This window comes from Aquila chrysaetos, chromosome 3 (genome assembly GCF_900496995.4).
Source record: "Aquila chrysaetos chrysaetos chromosome 3, bAquChr1.4, whole genome shotgun sequence".
Taxonomy (NCBI): Eukaryota; Metazoa; Chordata; class Aves; order Accipitriformes; family Accipitridae; genus Aquila; species Aquila chrysaetos.
Genome location: NC_044006.1, coordinates 18302569 through 18324608, shown reverse-complemented (window position 1 = coordinate 18324608; position 22040 = coordinate 18302569). Strand labels below are relative to the sequence as shown.

At 39.6% G+C, this 22040-nt stretch overlaps 2 protein-coding genes and 1 long non-coding RNA gene across 3 annotated transcripts; 2 read left to right on the top strand and 1 right to left on the bottom strand.

The window, feature by feature from the left end:
• Positions 1-596: 596 nt before the first annotated feature.
• Positions 597-8039, top strand: RP9 (RP9 pre-mRNA splicing factor). The gene is made up of 6 exons (XM_030009723.2): positions 597-851; positions 2268-2298; positions 3114-3243; positions 3562-3653; positions 5111-5172; positions 6331-8039. Exons 1-6 carry the CDS (start codon positions 640-642, stop codon positions 6557-6559), a joined length of 756 nt encoding a protein of 251 aa, XP_029865583.1. The 5' UTR covers positions 597-639; the 3' UTR covers positions 6560-8039.
• Positions 8040-12735: 4696 nt separating this feature from the next.
• Positions 12736-21987, bottom strand: LOC115339560. Its single transcript, XM_030009722.2, has 6 exons — positions 21438-21987; positions 19994-20155; positions 17322-19247; positions 16199-16324; positions 14057-14179; positions 12736-12843 (listed from the first exon to the last, which is right to left on the bottom strand). Exons 2-6 carry the CDS (start codon positions 20139-20141, stop codon positions 12806-12808), a joined length of 2361 nt encoding a protein of 786 aa, XP_029865582.1. The 5' UTR covers positions 20142-20155; positions 21438-21987; the 3' UTR covers positions 12736-12805.
• On the top strand, positions 12838-15466 carry LOC121233212. Its single transcript, XR_005932132.1, has 2 exons — positions 12838-13871; positions 14737-15466. It is a non-coding gene; the product is annotated as an uncharacterized LOC121233212 (long non-coding RNA).
• Positions 21988-22040: the final 53 nt, after the last annotated feature.

Genomic DNA, 22040 nt, shown 5'->3' with positions numbered 1-22040 from the left:
TCGTGATGGGGGCCCTCCCTGCACACCCAGCCGCTCTGCCGACCCCCCGACGCCCCTCAGCTGCATCCCCAACCGTTCCTGAGGCTTCGGTGGGGGAGGCGACCCCCTCAGCCTGCCGGCTCCCCAACCAACACCTCTTGGCCAGCCCACCACCATATTCCCCCCACGCCTATCCATAGCGCCCCTGTGTAAATGATTGTGGCACTGAGGTATTTTTTTGTTGTGTGTTTTTTTTTTTTTTTAATATCGGTGTTTTGAAGGCGCAACGGTCCACACGTTGTTTTTAATCCCCGGAAAGGGTGCCGGGGGTGAGCGGTAGGCAGCTCGGCGAGGCCGCCCTGCCGCCTCACCGCCTGAGACGACGGGCTGCGGCACGGCTTGAGCAGGGCCGCCCCTCACGCCCAACCGGGCCTGCGGAGGGGTGGCAGGAGGGGAGGCGGCGGCGCGGAGGGCCGTGGCAGAGGGGGCGCTGCCAGGCCGAGCCGCACCGCCGGCGCCGGAGGAAGGCCGCGCTTGGCCCAGGCGCGCCCCGCCCGGGAGGGGAAGTGAAACCGAAATGCGCAGCGGGGAGGGGAGGGGGCGGGCGGCGTCAGCGCCACCGCTGCCTCGCCGTCCGCCGCGGCTCTGGCCGCCGCCCCGATGTCCCACAGCGCGCGAAGGGGACAGCAGGAGGAGGAGGAGGAGGAGGAGGAGGAGGGGGCGGAGGAGGGAGCGGCGAGGGGCAGCCAGGCGCGGCCCAAGAGCCATCTGGAGCCGGCGGCGAGCGGTGGCAGGACCCAGGACCGGCATGAGAGGAAACGGAAGAGGCAGGAGGCGCAGCAGCTCCAAAAACTCCAGCACCTGGAGTCCTTGTAAGGAGCGGAGGGGAGGCTGCCCGGGGGGCCCGAGGGCCCGCAGCCCCCCCGCTCCGCTCTGAGCCGCCCCCCCCGCCGGCATTTGGGGCTCGTTCCCAGTGCAGGGTTGGGGTTTTGGAGGTGGGGGGGTGGTGTTGTTGGTTGTTTTTTTGTTCCCCCTCCGGCCCCGCGGAAAGCAGGGGCCCGTTCCCTTCTCGCAGCTGCTGCTCCAGCTCCGTCAGATTTTAAAAACGGGGCCCGTGCTTATAGAGAAGCAGGTCTGTGTTTCAGTCGTGTACCTGCTGCCTCTCTCTGAGAGCAGCCAGCCTCCCCGGTGGCTCCGGCGACCCGAAAGCCGCTAAGGCGGTACAGCAGCATCCCGACGGGGCTCCGGGGCCACTCCCGAAACTGCTTGGGGACTTCATAAGGATTTGGGGGGGGGGGGGGGGGAAATGGGTCTCTTCCAGGTTCCTAGAAGTCTGGTAGTTGCAGCGTAGAAGCAGAGGTTGTTCAGCCGGTTTCCACTAGGATGGATTTAAAAAAAAAAAAAGTAGAAAAGGTTTGAGATCTGCCTAATGACTTCATCAGTAGCCCGCGGTGCTGTAAAAGGTTTACGCTATTTCATTGGAAGGGGTTTAATAGAATAAAAAGATCAGAAGGTTCACAAGAACATGATTTCTTTTCCTTTCCAAGTGGAAGTAAAATTCTGTTTGTTATGAAATGCACTAAACAGCACTCAAAGTTATTGTTATAAAGACCTTTTCATAGTGCCTTGGCATGTAACTCCTAAGCACATGCACTTTCTCAGTTGCTGTGCTCAATGTAGCACCTGCTTGCTATTTGGATTTTAATAAATTTTATATGTACTATTAACTGCAGAGCAATGCTGCAGGAAAGATGGTACTTTGGTCCATAAGGTTCTGTCTTTAGGTTTAATACACAGAAGAAGATGAAATTATCATTATATACTAGGTTTGGCTGGCAAAGCTAGATGTAAGGAACGCTCTGACTTGACATTTTCAGCCAAGTATGTCTCTTTACTCCAGCACTGCTGAATCATAAATTTGGGTCAGTGAGATCTTGGGGAGGGGTGCTACAGCAAGATGAGAGTATTATGCATTTATGGTAACTGAAGCTGAATGGATGTACCACACATCCCTTCAAAGCAGTGCAAAGAAAGTAGTTGTTCCCCCACAAGAATATGAATCTGAAGGATGTTTGCAAGAGATGTGTGTGGTGTTATGACAGACACTCTGTCTCAGCCTGCTTGCATCCAGGTATCCGTGTTTTGCTATAGTTCTTGGTGATTATTGATGAAGTAAAATTTAAGGGAAAATGTGAAGGTTTTAACTCTATACCATTGAAATACTGTATTTTCTCAATCTATTTGTCTGTGCTCAGCTGCAGAGTAACAGTATTTCTATTGCTTTTCAGCTATGAGAAACCTCCCCCAGGGCTAATTAAGGTTGGTAAATATACTGCAGTAAATTTTTAGCATTACAAGGGATTTTCACACAACCTGTCTTTTAACCATTTATCTTAAGTGTCTATGTTACCTATATAAGTTGCAGAGAAAATTAGATGCTTCCAGGGGAAAGCTCAGAGCTCCTCAGTTACAAACCAGCCTCTGACTTGGGAAATCCAGAGTGAAATGCCCAGAATTGGATAGGATGATACCAGTTCTTTCATCACCTCTTAGCATGCACACTTAATGCAGTATTTAATAGTGCAGACAGAGGGGAGTCATTTATGGTGAAGCAGATTTTCAGTTTGAGTGGCATCTTTTCAGGATTCTTTTCCATTGCCTATGCTCAAATATTCTTGTAAAAATACTTTAATAATGATCATTGCTTTTGCCAAATTTGTATACCTAAGCCATAATCTAGTGCTTTTAACCTAAAAAATACTGCTCTGTGTTGTAAAGGCTGTTTTAAATCGTTATGTCTTGTTAGCAGGAAGAGCAAAAAGAAGTCTGTCCTTATCTGTTAAGTTTTCATTTATATTATTTATTTAAATAAATTACTAAAAAACACGGGAAGGAATGGAATGAATATGGCAATAAAATTCAGACTGGAAAATTCAAGGGTGAGGGAAAAAGAAAAGTACTTAATGCTGTTAAAAGGGTCAGGTGTTTTGGATCCTTTATGTGTTACAAGAAGAAGAAATGTTACGGGGGAAATAGGTTCCGTATTAAGTGAAGGCCTGCACACTTGGAGTATTAACTTACAAACTTAAAAAAAAAAAAAAAAGTAATTTTATTGTCCTTGTCTTTTTCTGTAGGAGAATGAAATAAAACCAGAAGACTGTATACCTGATGTACCAGGCAATGAAAGTGCACGAGAATTCCTGGCACATGCCCCAACAAAAGGGCTTTGGATGCCTTTGGGAAAAGAAGTCAAAGTCATGCAGTGTAAGGCTGAAATATTCCAGATGTCATTGGACCTTCATATAGCCATCCATATACTCTGGGGGAGGGCAGAATGTCTGGTGGACAGATGACAAGGTCCAGGTAGATTGGCATCACATTGGTACAAAAGCAACTGGTATCTTGAGGGCTGTAATAGCCTTGCATTTTATGGATGTTACACTTATCAACATAATATTTGTATCTCTCTGTTTGTTCCAACAAATCAAAAATATTTTGCATAAATATGGGGGGTTTTTCTTTTTCTTTTCTTCTTCTGATCTGGCTCAGAGGTGCAATTCACTGCTGCTTCTCTTTTTAAAGGTTGGAGGTGTAAACGTTATGGACACAGAACAGGAGATAAAGAATGCCCATTCTTTATTAAAGGCAATCAGAAATTGGAACAATTTAGAGTAGTGAGTACAAATACTGTAGTATTATTGCTTGTATTTTTTAATACTGAGGATGCATAATCTTGCAAGTGAAGAGAAGCCTGTTAGATGACGCTTTATTAAGGACTTTTCCTCTGTCTGTAGTACAATATAGATGCCAAAAATCTTCTAATAAAGAAAAATAGCTACAGATGTGGTTGGATGTTTGACTACTTGCAGAAAATCTGCTCTTCAAGAGGAAAATTAGTAATTTAAATTGGAAATCTTCAAGAACCTCTTTCAACCATTACATTCAGTTTTTGTGATTAAAATGTCAACGTAATAAAAATTGTTTAGTCAAGCTTGAGCTGCCCATATTGCAGCTGCTTCAGGCCTTCCACTTTCACTGTTAACAATCACATCATGAAGCCTGTTGTCTAGGTCTGTAATCCAGTTGTCTACAAGTCTGATCTCTTGCTACATGAGGCTACATCTCAGTTCTGCAGATTCTGTGTGACCTCTTTAACTGTTCCTGTTGCTCTGCATTGTTAACCTATATTTCAAGCTCTCATCACTTTGTGTCTTATGTCCTCATTTCTATCCTTGAAAATTGTAATCTGGGCTCATTCTGTCCAGATACTGGACTTGTACCGATTGTATGCTACTGCAAAGATTATTTTTAGCCCTCTCCCATGACCAGATATTCTTCATTTTTCCTCAGGCTTCTTCTCTGTTGCATCAAACTCTTGCTGTACGTGCAACGCCCTTCATGGTGCATTCCCAACACCTTTATTTGCTACTGAAATTTTAATTCCCACCTCTGGTCTGCATCTGATATCTCCTCTCTGTTGAACTTGTTTGCTTAATCTTCCAACAGAAATGATCACCCCATCTTTTTGCTGCATTCTTGCATGGCATAAGCTCACCTTAAATGTCTGCAAAGTTTATTTGCTATCTTCCTTCACAACTATCTTTTGCTGCAATGCCTGTTTAATTTTAAAATAACCAATTTAAGAACCAATAATGGTAGCACATAGCATGCTAGGACAACTCCAACTTCATTATCCGTTTGTCTTATATTGCTTGCTCCTTTATTCCTGTGTGTTTGTATCCAAGTTTTTAAAATATGCTGTAAGGGCACAGCTCATTACTTTGAACTTCAATATTCCATCTCTGTCTAGCTATTCTTGTAGTATTTGTATGGGGTTCTCTTAGTTAACTGTGATTGGAGAGGGCAAGAGGTAGTATATACCTAAGGAGAGTCCCCTTCATTGGTGATGTAACTAGATAAGCTTTTGCTAAAGTAAGAAAAACAGGTCAAATAATTAACAATGTTAAGTCTGAGAGCATACTTGTGAATTAAGAGCTTGCTAAGTGTATTTCATCTTTTGATAAAAGCCTTTTGCATTGTGTTGCTTTGGTTTATTTTTTTAGGAAATAAAACAGTCAGTGATAGATACTTTTATTTACCAACACTGGATTTTCTGTTTTCCACTTTAAAGGCACATGAAGATCCAATGTATGATATAATAAGGGAAAATAAACGTCATGAGAAAGAAATGAGGTAAGTGTGTCTCTGTAGGAAACTGCATTTTCAATTCAGTTTTCTTTTGATAACATGATACTAATGTATAGGTGAAATTTTGATAGACGCTTACCCTTATCTCAGAACATTTTTTTAATGACAGTTTCTTTATGTTGGCAGAGACTAATGCATTTCTACTTTCTCAGTAATCACTCAGTAATACTTCCTACCTCTTTAATTCTATTTGCTTCTATATTTTTTCCCAAAACAAAGTTTAAAGAGGAGTCATATTCAGTTACACAATAATATTCAGGTACTTGGGTTTAGTTTTGGTTTAGGCCTAAAAAAACAGTTTGATTTTTTTTTTTTTTTTAATTTCACTGACTTCACTAAGGTGTTTTCGAAAATTCGGTGCATCAAAGTACCTTCAGTAGACACGAAGGGGTGGGTTTAGAAAGCTAGTTCTGGGCACCTGATGGTGTTCCTCATGTGAGGTTGATATTCACTATATAAAGCAGCAGAGTTTTTAATGCTTTCTTATTTGAACTGCATCAGTGAGGTAACTGAACAAACTATAGGTAGCCCATAGACTAGTACTGCTGCTGTGGGTGCGTTGCTTTTTTCTTAAAAAAACAACAACAACAAGCAAAACCTTGGAGCAGGTACTGAAGACAACAATAAAATAAGCAAATAGTTTGTCCCCATTTGCCAGTAATCCATGAAAGTTCAAAGGAAGAGTGCCTGTCAAAAATACCTCTGCATCTAAAGTGGAGCGTACTCCATCAGCTTCACTGATGTCATCTATGGATCAGCAGGGCAATGAATATCAAAATATCATAATCCCAATATGCATCTGCGTATGGATAAGCATAGAACTTCTTATGGTGGCCTGCTGATAGCTGTTGCCTCATTGTTTTGCACACATAAATATTGGCCAATAAGCTAGTCTGCCTTTGATATCCCATGGGATGGAAAGTCCCTGAGAACAGAACATCTGCTTGTCTCAAAAGAGGTTACTTTTATCAGTCTGTGAAAACTGTAATGGGTGTGTAATTCAGCAAAAGAGGAAGTATTCCCCTGCCCTTTGCATGCAGCTTCCATTTTTCAAGGTAGGAAGGAAGCAGACGAAAGCTAGAATACATTATTACACGTAGAGGAGAGCTAGAAAAGATTCTCATTCACATGTTTTAAACTCAGGATACAGCAACTGAAGCAGCTCCTGGAGGACTCTACCTCAGAAGATGATGATGATAGCAGTGATGACAGTGATGAGGATGAAGGTGGCAGCAGCTCCACTTCCTCAGAATGTAGAGATAAACACAAGAAAAAAAAGAGAAAGAAGGAAAAGAAAAAAAAAGAAAAGAAGAAGAAGAAAAAGAGAAAGCGTAAATCATCTAAATCTAATGAGAAGTCAGAATCTGACTGACAGCAGTCAGCTGCTGCATGTTCCTTGATGCCTACTTGCGAACTGCAAGGAAAGATCCAAAGAATGAGGAAGAAACCACCAGAAAGGGCTTTATTAAAAACTCAGAACATACAGATGGTTACACACAGCATCCTACACTGGATGTCCCTCTTCTGCCCCTCTGCAGTGCTGCAGCCAGAAAGAAGAGAGCTGCATTGAACAATACTCACTCAACCATATCTTTATGCTGTAAAACCTGTGCTAAGGGTCTTGGTCAAATCGGGCCTCTGCATTGCTGCCTCTGAGTATGAGCAGGAAGCAGTGACTATCAAGGTATTGCCAACAAATCTGCAGAATTAGTAGACTGTCTATTGAAGTGTCTTTTCTCCATGAAGTTATTTTATTATATACAAAGCCTCATTGTAATGGGACTGCAGTTTACACCATGCAGAGCACTGAGAGTTCACTTACAGTGCTTTTATTATAAGCAGGTTGTACTGTATTTTTTGTTCTCTGCATACTGCCTATGTGCTGAAGTTCAGTGTACTTATCCTGTACTGGCAGCTAGGGAAATAAAGAGCACTGTTGAAGGGGGAAAGAGTTAATCAAGGGGATTTACTTTAAGACAAAATTGCAGTGTCAGCAAGACTTGGGTTTTTTTGTGTAGTAAAATCTCAACATCATCACCATTAATGCGCACAGTTCTGTAACACCAAACCATAGGAGTGGGAGCCAACTGTAACGATGTTAGATGTTCAACTTTACTGTAAAGAGGTAGTGGTTTTAGTTATTTAAAAGGGGGTTTTCATGTTAGAAATGGAAAAAGATTAATTTCTACATATACTTCAGTATCAGTTGTTTTGATACATTGGAGTTTTTTTTTTCTTTCAAAAAGGCTTGGGGAAATAAATTCCAACTTATTTTTTATGTTTACTAGATTCTATGTAATAATATTTCATGAACCATCCCACAAGAATGTAAATGTGTAAGGCTTTCAAAATAGTTTTCAACTATATGCGCATAAGCCACAAAACAGTAGTAAAGAACTTGTAAGCAGGAAGAAGGGAAAGTTTTGTGTACTTAATTGACCTTGTGGACTGACCATACTTTTCTTTTAAATAATCTTGCAGACTCGACTAGAAAGATTGAGGTAGCTATAAACTGCATTAGAGTAAACATCTCTTTTTGAAACCTCAAGGTACAGTGGTACAAAGCTGTGATTCGAGGACCTAGATGATACATACTGGTACTTTGCAAAAGGAGAAAGAAAAATAGGTCTGCTTTGAAAGGAGTAGGAAGGACTTATATAGAACTTAGTCTCTGTGTTTATGCTTATATTGGAAAAAAAAAAGCATGATAGAGCTTTAACATTAGTAGAGTGAACATTAACAGTGAAATCAAGGAACCATAGAATAAAATGCATTTATTTTTTTTTCTCCTGAGAGCTTTGGAAAAAGAGGACAGGGGAAAGTATACATTAAAATGTGTTTTCTCCCTCCTACATGTCTAAGAGTCATTAGTAAAAATGACATGCCACTCCTTGCCAGTCATTCACAATACGTTCTGGGGAAAAACAAGGTAGTCAAGGCCTACTTTCAAAAAGAGCCTTTATCTTATTCCCAGAGCTTGAATGTGGAGTTGTGTTTCATCCTCCAGTATTACTTAGCAAATCTCCCTGTGATTTACTGGTGGCTCCTGATAGTTCCCTGTATCAGCATCATCATTGACAAATTCAAAGCTCCTGGCTCTTCTACCAGAAAAAGATTTAACATCTGAAATAGCACAAAGAGATTTATAATGGACTGATTCTCTGCATTGCCACATTTGCTGCTGAGAAAATCCATGTGTGTATAGCACTAGTAATTGTTGGACAGATGCTGAAAGCCACAGCTACTATTCACCTGATGCATTCCAAGAGAATTCTTACTCAAGTTTGTCTAGACCAGAGCTAACCTAAAGATCTCTTCAGTTACTTCAGCTTTTCTCATTTCAGATTCTTCTGAAGTTTAGTTTAATAAAAACAAATTCAGTTTTTCCTTAGTCTGTCATCCCATTCCTTGTTAATGGGTCCTTCCCATTTTACCTACCAGGGTTTACTATTTGAACAATCCAGAAAAATACCATAAAAGACCATTTCTAACTTGTATCAAATTCAATTTAAAAATTTGAGATACCAAATCACTGTTCTGTGCCAGACTAAAGGTCTGTTTATACCAGTATCTGTTTCTACACATGGTCAATAGCAGATGCCTGCACAACAAAGCAATGCAAACTCTAGTGGCATTATTTCTGTTATTTCACTGAAATGCTGTCTCAGCCCCTACTGCTTGTAGTGCAGGTACTTTGAATCATAGGTTATATCTTAGTGTTTAGTAGCCTTGGATATATTTTTTTCTTTTACATCCAGTTACTTATTGTAAACTTTGCAATTTCCTTCATCAAGGAACTCTACAGATTAATAATTAATTGGTGAAGAAACATAATTTGCTTTCACACTGATCCCTACTAGTTTCATTTCATGAACCCTAGTTCTTGTACTGGAAGGCATGTGAACAACTGATTCATATTCATTTTCCCCATACCATTCCCAGTTTTATAAGTCTCTATCATATCCTATACATAAAGATTTTATTAGGTCTTTACTGAAACTCATAAAAGTAGAGCCAGTTTCAAAATTAAAGCTGATGGTTTCAATAGAGTAAGATTTCTAGTAATGCTGACTGGCAGCCAGCGCTAGGGTGCTGAGAAACATGATTCATTTCATCATTTAGCATTTTAAACAGCGCCAAAGCTGGCATTTGAGAGACTCTAGGTCTTTTAGAAATACGTAGACTAGAGATAAATACCAACAACCATTTATATTAATGGAAGATGATTCTATGTAGGAGTAAATCCAGAAAGCAGGATAGGAAGCTCTAGTCTTGAAAGAATGATTGGCCTTATGTTTTAAATCTTAACCACTGGACTATTTAATGTTTTTGTTTGAACAACCAAATTTTTTCTTTCAAGTGATCCTTGCTTTTTTTGTAAAAATGTATATTTCCATTTGAAAGTTCTGTTGAAGCCTGAGTGCTAGTAATAGCATAATTGTGTAGTCCCATGAATCTAAGTGTGAAATGTAGCTACAACGTACCTTATAAGCAATACAGCTTCACAGGTCTTCAGCTCCCAGATCAGATTATCTTAATACTCTGAACCATTCTTGTCAGAAAGATTATTTCAGCCAAAATACTGACATCTGTCCTATTTCTTTGGCCATGAAATTACTTGGGGTTTATAGTTGTGTTGACTGAGATGGCTGGTGGCAGTGAGTCGGTCAGGGGAATCTGAGGACTCTTTATTTTAAAGAGTGCATTTGTTTTTCCTTGATATGCCTACAGTTAGCATGCAATGAGTGGGTGGTTTGGTTTGGGTTTTTTCCCCCCATTGGCTCCTGTTTTCCATTGTTTGATTTTAAAAGAAAGACCTGTAATTAATCTTTTCCAACATAAGGCAGAAAACAGGACATTGTAAAAGGGAAAGCCATCCAGGTGCTACCAAATTGAAAATTAAAATACAGAATTAAAACCTGGCAAGCCAACATAACCCCCTGCCTCCACATCAATGATTACACCACACCCACTTTGCAACAGAGGTTGTAGTTAGATACAAATAATGATTTAGTAATTCTGAGTCACAGACAGTAAGTCTGTCCAAACAAAGCTCCAAGTATGGCAGTCACAGAGGCCTCCAAGGTTTGTTACTGGTGTGCCAAGCAGCAAAGACATTCTTCAGCTGCCCTTCGGTAGATGCTGCAGGAAGCACGTGAAAACTTCAAAGGCAATGCAGTACTACTACAGTTACCAGTTCACAGTACCACCAGCACTGCAGTTAATCACTGGGCAATCTAGCTTCAGTGGTAACAAAAGTTGACATATATGTGCATCTGTAAAACTAAATCTCATATATCACTCGGCTAGTTACCTGGCCAAATAAAAAGAGCCTGGACTTTAATTCACAGCCTTTTAAAATGCAATTTGTACTTCACAACCTTTCTGAAGCATGGCCATTTTACCTACTGGAACATGAAATATAGCGTTAAGCCAGTTGACTTAAGATGTAGTCCACATATCATCCATGCTGCTGAGTGAAGAAAAAGCCAAGCAGAAGATTTAGTTTTAAGGTCACAGCACTAGTACTGTTAGAGTACACCACATATAACATCATCCAAGAAGTATTTCTTGAACACTAGAATATTCATGCATACTACTTTAAGCATTGGTGTGGACACATAGCATGGGTACACTACAAGACTTTAAGCAATTAGTTTAAAATAGCATTTGTTTTCTGACAAAGAGCTGTCTAAACACTCCTACTGCTACTCCCTCACATCTTGGGAGCTAGCATCACCAGGCCCTAAATTGCTTCTATGACTGGGTAGAAAGCACAGACTGGTGCAAGACCTATGAAAGGATGACTAGCATGATCTTGGGAGTACCTGCGAAATATTAGCCATTGCCAAAAATAAGAGTGCCATCTAACTGTGAGGTCATGAATATTCCTTTATCAGACAAGCAGCAAAAGACAAACAGTTGAATCCGTCAGCAGAATTGGCTTAGTATTCAATCCCAAAGCTACACTCAAGTTCAGGGAAAAAGAAGTCAATCCTTACCTAAGAGTAATTCTCAGCTATAACTGAGACCCCTTAGGTCATCACTCATAGTCCTCAAGTTGAAGAGATTTTACCACTCATTCTGCCATCAGAATAAAGTCTATCCCCCTCTAAGAGCAGCACATTCCTGTATTAGATATCCAAGAGCAGCAGTCCTACATTTTCCAGAGTATTAAAAAGCTCCATGCTTGAAGTAATTCCCTCCCTTGTTTATTCTTTGAGGTTCTGATGCAACAGAGGTTTTGTGCAGCACAAAAGCCAAATAAGAATTCATACTCTTTATTTTCTTGCAGTGCTTAGGGTAGAGAGGAAATAACTCGACATCACAGTGTTAAAGTGGATCCTTTCCCCTAACAGCTTGGGGTAAAGGCTATAATTACAGTAGCTCTTTAACAAGTAAGCAAGTGCTATTAAAAATAATAGATAGGGATCAACTGGGTAGGGAAACCTCAATACTCCTCGCTGAGGGAAAACAGCATAACCTCAGTTACAGGTCAGACTAGTAATAGGTAGGCACAAAACTTGAATGCACTCACAGGAAATACTACTTTTATCCGTGTAGGTTACTCTAGGGCGCAGACAGAATAAGAACATTGGGAGAAGAGGCAGAAGACAAGTCCTGTCCATTCCCCCCCACCTTTTATTAAAGAAAAACTTCTTTTAGTTTCCCTGCCTTTTTCATTCACACTACCACTTTATTTGGGAATCATCCAAGAACAGCAGTATCATGTTTTTTCTTCTCACATGGTGATACTAGATTTCATAAACTTGAAAAAGATCACACATTTTTGAGCTATCCACCTCATCTAAATCAGCCTATTTCCATTATTCATAAGATAGGTCAGCAGAGACCTAGTTTTATCATCTTAGTTCTATAAAGAGACTCCTGCAGTGAGTTGCCAAGGACAGTATCAACTGTAGTAGAAGTTATCAGTAAGAAGTCAGGGAACAGGGCACACCACTGTTGTAAAAACTTCTGTTTCACCTTCAAAGTCCATCTCTCCAGCTCAGGGTCTCCACAGAAAAAGAAGGGGAGGAGGGGGGAGCATCACATCAATGCAGTGCTTTGGTTTTAGTCCTCAGTCATGCATTTGAAGAGACTAAGATCTGAGGAGCTGCCTTGAAACTTCAAGTCAGCACTTGACTTTATACAGCTTTAACCATATTCCTCTACACTGACAAAAACAAATCTAGCCAAAAATCCAGCTGATGGAAGAAAATCTTGTACTTATGTCCACATCATATAGACAAACTGACTATGAGATGAGATGACATTGACAGGGTTCACAATCCTGCAGAGCTTAAGAACAGGGCAGCAGTAAATGGTATGCTATAATAGTATTGATGCACATACATCCCTGTCATAAGCTTTTTTGCTTCCATGTATAGATGGAATACAAGAAGTCTCAAAGTGCAGTTCTATTAAATTTATTATTTAAATAGTGGACATGCAAGTTGTAAAAAGGTGACTTTAGCATTGTCCTCAGTCTCTACAGTGCTACTTCTTACCCTTTAAGAGTGCACAGCACAAAGTATACAAGGGAATAATAATTGAGTTTTGGATTTATGCAAACCTCCGATACAATTTTTTTTCCCTCCTGCCCCAATATTTGCAGTTATCTCTTCTTATGGAGGAACTTTCTTGTTCCATGCCCTAAAGAAAAAAAAAAAAGGGGGGGGAAAAAGATTAAGGTATGCATTCTCCCTCCAAATAATATATGTCAATTTGCTTCTAAAGACAGACTGGACACCAGTGATTGCCTTTTTCTATTGCAGGAGGAGACACTGATGGTTGATACTAGACCTATGTACTCAACTTCCCAGCAAGTATAAATTCTGCAGGAAAGGTGTTGGACTTCAGACTATCCCAGTATAAGAGATAGATAAGAGTTCCATATGAAATTCATAGCATATTTTCAGTGTGCTCTTGTAACTACATTATTGAACACATCCAAGAAACACCATTTCTGGGGCAAATATAAGAAGTATTTTGGGATTATGCAAGCTTCCTGGATGGTTTTACTAAAAAGGATCAGCAATTAAAGGTTTAACACTGATGTTCAAATAATCTGACTTCAGGACTGATGTCAGTTTTGCTTCAGTTTAAGTTTTTGTTTCCAACCTTGCAAATACATGGAAGTGTAATCCTCTGTTTAATATATGAGAAAGAGATGGTCTTTAACTCATGTATTTCCTGACTGAATATTCAAGTTTGCTTAACTATGTCAGCTTGTTCTTTTCCAGAAGGAACTCTGATCTTTTAGGTAGCTTCTTGTATGTAATGACCCTTTTCAATTTATAACCTTTTCAGACTCTCCCACAAAAGCATATTTGTTATTCAACCTGCTTAATGTGATTTTTTCCTTCCATTGTTTTTCCCATCTTCCTCCAAAGTAGCAAGAAGTCCCTACTCCATAAAGTTGAAGTTCTTAAAAACTATCTATATGCATTGGTGTTGTATCAAGTTACAGTATTTTGGCTGAGACAGACCTGTAGGTTAAAGAAAAGGATATACTGCAAAGTGACACAGGACTCAACATATAAAAAAGTTAGTAGAACAGTTTGAAGATCAACTAGACTAAAATAGCAGGGTTTGGCGGGTTGCTCCCCACACACACCCCTTCCCTTAAATAAAGAGAAGGAACTTAACCTGGTCAAAGCTACAACAGTATTCATAGCAAGGTGAGTAAGTGTTCAAAGTTTAGCTTGCTTTTTTTCCTCATCTTGTCTGCATACATAGCATTTGCTATAATTTCACAAGCTATCCAATATCCTTGCAGTTCAAACCAAGAACCATTAGTTCCCCAGACAGTAATGGAAAAAATGCTTATAACAGTCATTTTTGTAGCTTGTAACTGTACACCAACCTTTGTGTACACTGCTTTTGAGCATCTCCCATGCTGCTTCTTCTGCCTCACATCTTGCGTCCCTGCGTTTTGAAGGTGGCTTGCCTATTCTTTTCTTCTTTGGTTTAACCAAAGGTGGGCACCCTAAATAGCAAGATACAACTGGTGTTATTTCTCCAAAGCATAGTCAAAGGAAATTTAAGCTTGACTTTCCCCAACTGGTATGTAGTGTTCCTCTTTCTCCCTTCTCTCTATGTGCCCATTTTAGTGGCAGATAAAACTGACACTACGTATGTCAAGCAATAGTCTTATATGTCTACAATATTTAATCACTGTTTAACCATAATTCTGGACGCCTTTTATTTTGGGTAATAACTTGGATAGGTGTAAACGTGACAAAAAAGAACCCAGTGAGAGTTGGGTAATTCTGCTCTAGTTCACTTTTCAAGTGTTCAAGACTAGTTGATAGCTGTCCAAGTGACCCAACTCACCCATTGTCTTTAAAAAACTCAATTCTTCAGACCTGTTAAGTAGTGCACCACAGGTACACAGTTCAAGAAGTCAAATTTAGCATACAATATTACTACTAAAGCAACATATCTCATTTAGCCAAACCCCCTTACTTGCAGGGCACTTAAGATTAATTTGAAGAAACGAGTCCTAGGATAAGCGACATTTTAAAAAGGTTGTAATTTTACTAGCACTTCTGAGGCATCCATTGGCATGAAAGCATTCAGAAGAAACTGATTCCTGCTTCCTAATACTGAATGTGACAGCTTCTGCAAACTACATAGGCTGGAAAAGGAGGAAGAGAAAGCAGGGAGCAACACAAAGGCCAAACATCCTCAGTATGCTGCACCATCTATGACTTGAAAAGGGAGAAGGGACATCCTGGAAGTTAAAGGTAACAATATTTTAGAACTATTTTACTATTTTTATGAATTGCTGTAAGGAGCTAAGAACAGTGCTGCTGAAGTAAAATGTTTTCAACTTTCATAGAGCAGGCTAGCATAAAAAACCCCCACAACAATTTGAGGAAGTCTGTGGAAAGAAAGGATAGAAAGCTTCCAATGCAGGAGGCAAATCCCAAACCCCAACATGCTCAAGCAGGAAAGCAATGCAGAGAGAGAACTCTAAGGAATACACTCTAAAGAATAGTCTGCTGGGCTGTTGATACAGGAAACCTGATGTATATTATCACTGAACTGAAGAGAGGCAAGTCATCAGTCTGTTTGGAAAATAACTTCACGCTCCGTTATTTGATAGAGCAATACTGTGATACTTGAAAGCCTGTGACCCAAGAGAGTAGTAATGCTCGGACTACAGCAAATTCTACAGTTGTTCCAACAGCACTTACACCAAGAAACACCCTTGAAGAACATCTAGAAAGAGATCTGAACTCCACGCAGACCTTAATTGTAAAAAACAACACCCCCCCAAAAAAAACACCCCCCCCAAAAAAACAATAAAAATGCAAAAACCCCACAAAAGCACAAACAAAAAACCCCACAAAAGCACAAACAAAAAACCCCACAAAAGCACAAACACATTCTGCTTTGGGAGGAAAGAAAAAAAGATATTGGAAACTATCTAACCTTTTACTTTGTTAGAATTAACTTTGAATTGTTCATCTTTTCCTTAACCACATCAAGATGATTTGCACTCAGACATCCTTTAGCAGTAGGGGGGCAACTGTGGGTCCATGCTAGTTTCTCTGAACATTGGCCTATATAGCCATCACACATGAATTCCTATATAGGAACATATGTTCTACTCATCAAGATTAGGAACTACCACTGCATATGCACTCCAGAGAAGCATTATCCAGGCAAAGAATTAATACTACAGTTTATGGCAGTAGCAACTTTGCAAAAATAAAGGCTTTGCTTGGCCACATTAAAGCATTTGATGCTTTGATTTCCCATGGTACCTTTAAAAAAAAAAAGTAGCTATAATGCATCCTTATTCACATGTTTGAGTTTGAGAAGGATGTAAATATACCCTGAGATGTACTGACTGACAAGCATTTCATCAATATCAGAACAATGATAATTAGTTTTATTATCTTCAAATCTTATCCCAATATCATAAGCGTGCGGTTTTGTATCATATCCTTTTGAATGTTCCTTAAGAACAGAAACACATTGAGGAAATCATTTGTACCTTGGTCTTTGCTCTTGGCTGGGGATGAGAGACTACCATGTATTTGGCTGTTAAGTTTGGGTTTAGCACCACTTCTAATCCAATACTCTTCAAGTGGTATCCTCATGTTCTCCCTTAACAGCCTTCCTAGTAAAAAAAAAAGTTGATTTAAGATCAGTATTTAGTTTTGCTAATGTTAATATACTGTTTGATCCACAAGTCAGAGTGCAAAGCTAACTACTGAATCTAATTGTAAGAGTCTTTTAAAATAAAAACATAGTTTTCTGGAGACCACAGTTGACAATAATTACAAGCTACTTTAAGTCTACCGATTTTGAACAAAGAAAATAAAATTTAAGAACACTAAGCCTGTTATTAGATCACCCTGTTTTAGATGCCTTTCACAATACAAGACTGTACTAAACAACAGCCACTTACTGAAGTACCCACGTAACCAGTTATGACCCCTGGCTGATAACTCTGCTTAGTCTCAGTTCAGATGAATCCAATTTCTACCAATATCTACCTTTGAGTAAATAAATCGTTCTTTTCCAGATCAAATTTAGTATAGTTTCACACTGATTTTATGAAAATACAGCAAACATTCTGTTGCTAACAGTAACAGAATAGCAGCTACAATAAAAAAAAAATTAATGGTTTGACACCTCTTCTGCAGAGAAGTTACACAGGGTATGGCTGCCAGATTATAATGAACTTAATCTTGTTTAAACCACCTGACATGGATCTGTGATGAGAGAGTCAGAATGTTTGTATAAATTAAAATGCTGAGTTTCCAAGATATTATCAAACAATGGTAAATGTGTAGTTTAAATAACCTTCAGCTTTTCAAATGAAAAAATTGCCACTAATGTCAGAAAGTTAAGTATATCAAACTCAAAGGAGAGTTCCTGCAAAATTCTCTGCTGGTTGTAAAGATGTAGAATCCTCATGCAATAGGTAAAAAATTGCAGTGAACCCCTTTTGCCTCAAAAAAAATATTCTGCAGTATTTCTGGCTCTAAGCCAAACCTGAAGCTACAACATTCTCCCATCTTCCCACTGGTTCAAACTACAATTTTCAACTGCAATTAGGTGTTCTTTGTGTGTGCTATTAAACAGCACTTTGTCCTCAGCAATTAGCTTACCTTCCAAGAATTTCCGTAGCATTCGCTGCTGTCCAAGTCCTTCTCTTCTTGCTGTAGGCCTCTTTCTTCCATAATACCCATAGTCACTGTACACAACTTCATCTTGTTCTTTCTCCTTTGGCTTGTAAACTACATCAATGTTTTCACCAAGCCCACTCCTAGTTTTTATTTTCTCTTGAGTGGGCCAGCTAATTAATTGAGCCGGTATAGCATTTTTAGGTGGCTTCCAAAGCACCCTCTGGCCAACTTGATAGAAATGTCCTTTACTAGGTGTCAAGAATCCATATGGAGTGGCTTCTTGAAAGAAATATTCAATTTCATCCATGTCATCCTCCTCCTCCTCCCCTCCATCTTCATCCTCCTCCTCTTCTCCCCTCACAGAGTATTCTTCAGAGTCCTCAACTTCGGACAAACTCTTAGCTGCTTTTTTGAGATAATTGATTTTTTTCTGACTAGAAGATCTAGGAAGGGCTCCCAGCTTTCTACCTTTACTGTAAGCCTCTTTAATCTTCATGGTTGAAGAGTTTTTGACATCTTGGTCATTCAAGCTGTTTGTCTGCTCCGTTCCTACCACTGCATCTTCATTAAGGGACCCACCACTTTTAATTTTCTCTTTCTCTGTACTTTTCTGGGAAGTGTATGTGCTTTTCTGAAGCACATAGTCAGGGACAAAATAAGACACTGGGGCATTATCAACTGATGAGCCTTCCTCTCTGGAGGACATGTCATCAGAAGAAAGACTGAATACACTTTGACGTTTTCTTTGTGGCAAACAAACATTGTAGTTGTAGTTTGTGTCCATATGGTCCAAATAAGCCAGCCAACTGTTAGAGGGAACATACTTCTCAATTGATTCATCACACCAAATACTTTTATCTGTTTGGCTTTCATTGGTTGTGCTGTGGCTTAGATTCAGGTTTTTCTGCTGAAAATTCAAGTCACTCATTACCTCCATACTAGATGGAAGTAGTCCTGCTTGTTGAATAAAGCTGGGCTCTTCTTGAGAAGTTTTTGAGCCTGTGGATGTTTTAGAGCTAGATTTCTTAGCTACTACTACATCCTGTCTTACCACTGGTTGATCTATGCTAACAGATCTTGCCAGCTCTGTGATTTGCACTGCCATGGTTTCACCTGGGGGGGATTTTGCCCATTGACTTGTATTCATCTGCTTTTCTGCATCCAGCTTCACTTCATTATTTTGGACCTCTTTTTCTGGCACAGTTTCAACACCCTGTTTTGAGGAGAGAACAGCTTTTCTTTCATCTAAGGAAGCTCCTGGCACTGTTTTCTCCCCTTCTTGAGGGCTATATATCATTCCTTCACATGAGCTAACAGAAAATAAGTCACGCTGCACTATATTCTCTGGGACTGGTTTACCACTTGCCACATCATACAAAGGGATAGTTTCTTTAAAGGACTTCCACAGTTGAATAGCTGGAGAGCCATTACCATATTCTATCCTCACTTCTTCCTTCTCAAAGGCATAGCTTCCAGTAGGAAGACTTCTATACTGTGCAGAGCTGGAATGGCTCCTGTTATGAAACTCTCTGTCTACCACAATGGAAGATCCAGATGAATCTTGTTTCTCTGAAGTATTTTCAGTCTCTGTACCTATACCAGAAGAAACACAGGCTGTATTTCCTGCATCACAACCTTTCGTTTCTGTATGGATATCTTGGTGGTTTTTTTGCTTGTTTTCAGGCTGTCTAGGATCAGTCTGTGTTTCTTTTGTCTCCATTTTTTTCCCAGGGTTACTATAGTGTCTAAATCTTGTTGCATGATAAAACATAGGGGAAGGTGAGGGAGCATTAAAATAAGGCCTTCTGTTAATTCTTGCATGCATTGGATGCTGTGGAACAAAAAATCCAGGGTACTCATGGAACGCAAGAGAATAAAATGGAAAATATGGATTTCCACTTCGGAAGCCTAGACATTGGGGATTGAAAAAAAAAAAAAAAACAAAAAACAAAAAAAGACAAATATATCTTCTTTCTGAAGTAATTATGATTAATATCTGCTTGCATTCACAGGGACAGCTACAAGATCAGACACACAGGCAAGTAAAACATTCCACCTGTCAATGCTTGGAAGCAAATCTGGTGCAGAAATCCAGAGAGAGTTCCTTGTTATGGAACAGCTTATCTAGACAGCTACACTTTAACCAGAGCTTGATTTTATTCCTTGGAACATATACTAATTAGCTTTCCATACTTTTTTTATTATTTTATGGACTATGCTATAGCATTGTCTTTGAAAAAGACAGCTCGAGATAGAAGTTAACATAGGTATACTATTTACAAGATACATTTAACAATATTGTTTCTGTGTGGATTTTTAAGTTTATATTTACCCATACCTATAATGCGTGCATGCATGTATGGAACTCATATACACAAGCATATTAATTGTTAGGCATATTCTAGAGCTCCGTATCTGTAGGATAACCATTATTTAATATTTTGCTTAGTTTCCATTCTCCAGAAACAGATGCTTTCCAGCACGCAAGCTATTGCATTTAACTAATACTTCAGAAATCAGGTCTTTGATAACTAAAACATTACATTAATTCTACCTTAAGCTCCCAAGAAGCTTGTTAACACAGATTTTGTTTACTCCACTCTAGCAGTAATTTACTAAGCAAAGCTACCACAGATAGCTTTTATTTACCTTACCTGGAGCAGGTACACAGTACGGACTGTATGCATGACTGAGGTACCATGGATTTGGAAAAGGCTGTTGTGCTGTTGGCTGTGCATAAAAAAAGGGTCTTGTGTGGTTTGTGGAATATGATCCACTTTCTGAAGTTGAGGCAGTATTCATCTTTTTTTTAAACACTGAAAGAGATAAATGATCAGGATTAACCACTTTAAAAACTGTGTGACCTAATGATTTTTATGCTCTGTCAGAATTCAGCAGACATTCCTCTCCCAGCCCAATGAAACCAGATCTTTCTAGAAGAAAACTACTGTCTTCCAAACAGAAAGTAGAAAACTGACATTACTATCAAGGTCAAAGATTTTAGTTCTCCTTTGCTAAGCAAGCTTTTGTATGCAGCTTTTGATATTAGTCCTTTAAGCCAATCTTATAACACATTTTAAAGCCATGGGACAGTCACAGGACCAGTAACTTTAATGTAGTCTTACATACACACATCCACATAAGTAGTATTCCAGCCAGTTAAAAAGTAGCCTTCAGTCAAGTAGCCTTGAGCAAGAGGCCTCAAAAAACAAACAAACAAAACCCCAAAACCACCCCCCCAACCAAAAAACAAACAACAGAAGGCTTCACGCATCAGAAGTTTGGTGCTTCGTAAAGAAAACACTTCTTAATGCCAACACATATGTTGTATTTGAGATCACAATAAGAGCTCTGTTAATTCAGGATTTGTACTTTATAATATACTTAAGAACAATAACAGCTAACATAAACCAAATATTTCAGTGACACCATGCTTCCTTTACTTAAATTAAGTGATGGGTAACAACAAAAAAAAGCAAAATCCTTATGCATAATTTCAAATTCAAAGCCATACAAAATTCACAAGACAGAACTTTCTCCTACACCTACGTATTTCCTCAGTTAACCAATACACTAAGTTCAGCCCATTCCAACCCATGCAAGTGATACAACCCTGTCACATATAGCTTACAAGCAAGAATAAAAGAAACTGTAGAACACAGAAGATCTAGTGACTATACACACACACAAAAAAAAAAAAAAAGCGAGAGACAGCAGCTCAACTCTGGAGAACTTAAGCACTTCAAAGTTACAGATAAAAACTTGAATTCAAGATCCGTTACAAACTAGCACACAGTTCAGCCTAGAGTTTCAGAAAGCTTTCAGGAGCACTGGAGCCCTCTTCAGTTTCCATCTAGAATGGCCTATCCAGCTCTTGTACACACCAAAAAGCCTAGACTCCCCTCTCTCTTAGACCAAAGCTCCTAGAATTATTTTGGCCTTTGAGAGAGAGTGATGGGGGGGATGACGGGGGACGGGGACAAAACCCGAATAAACAAAAAGGAAGCCCTACAAAAACTAAGCTGTTCCTGCCCCATTAGAGCCCCTCAAAACAGGTCCATGCTGCTGCTGCTGCTTACAGCCCAGCAAGAAACTAACCGAGTCCTCAGCTCATCCTCTTTATGGCAAGCAGCTGCTACTTGTCCACTCCCCCTTCCACCTGAGGCTCATTTAACAGTGACGTGGGGGGCCTTTTTCCATCAACTGGTGGGAGGGACAATCAAAACATAAGGATAGGAATAGTGGTAAAAGCCTTCAGCTGGTGTACAGAAAGCTAGCAGTCTCATATTGCAGACATTTAAGCTGCATGCCTAAGTGAATCCAGTATTTCCCTTTTGTAATGCTGGAACTTGATTTAAAAAAAAAAAAACAAAACAAAGGGGAATATTACCAATCTTCTGCTTAAAACTACTGTTAAAGATGCATTTTGTAGGAAAAGAAACCCACCAGGCAAAGTTTACATTTGTTTTGAAAGTTTACCAGTTGTTCAGTACTGAGTAAAGGGAGCAATGCTCATCTATCCTAACAGGGCTGAGCAGACCGACAGATGCGATGTTCTTTCCATGTGAACAAGGGAAGTGCTTATTCCAGTACAGCATACTCTACCAAGCATAACAGAAATTTATGAAGTGTGAGGTTGTAATTTGACTCTGCCCTGGGTCTTTACAGGAGATGAGAATCTGAGTGGCCACTTGGGAACTT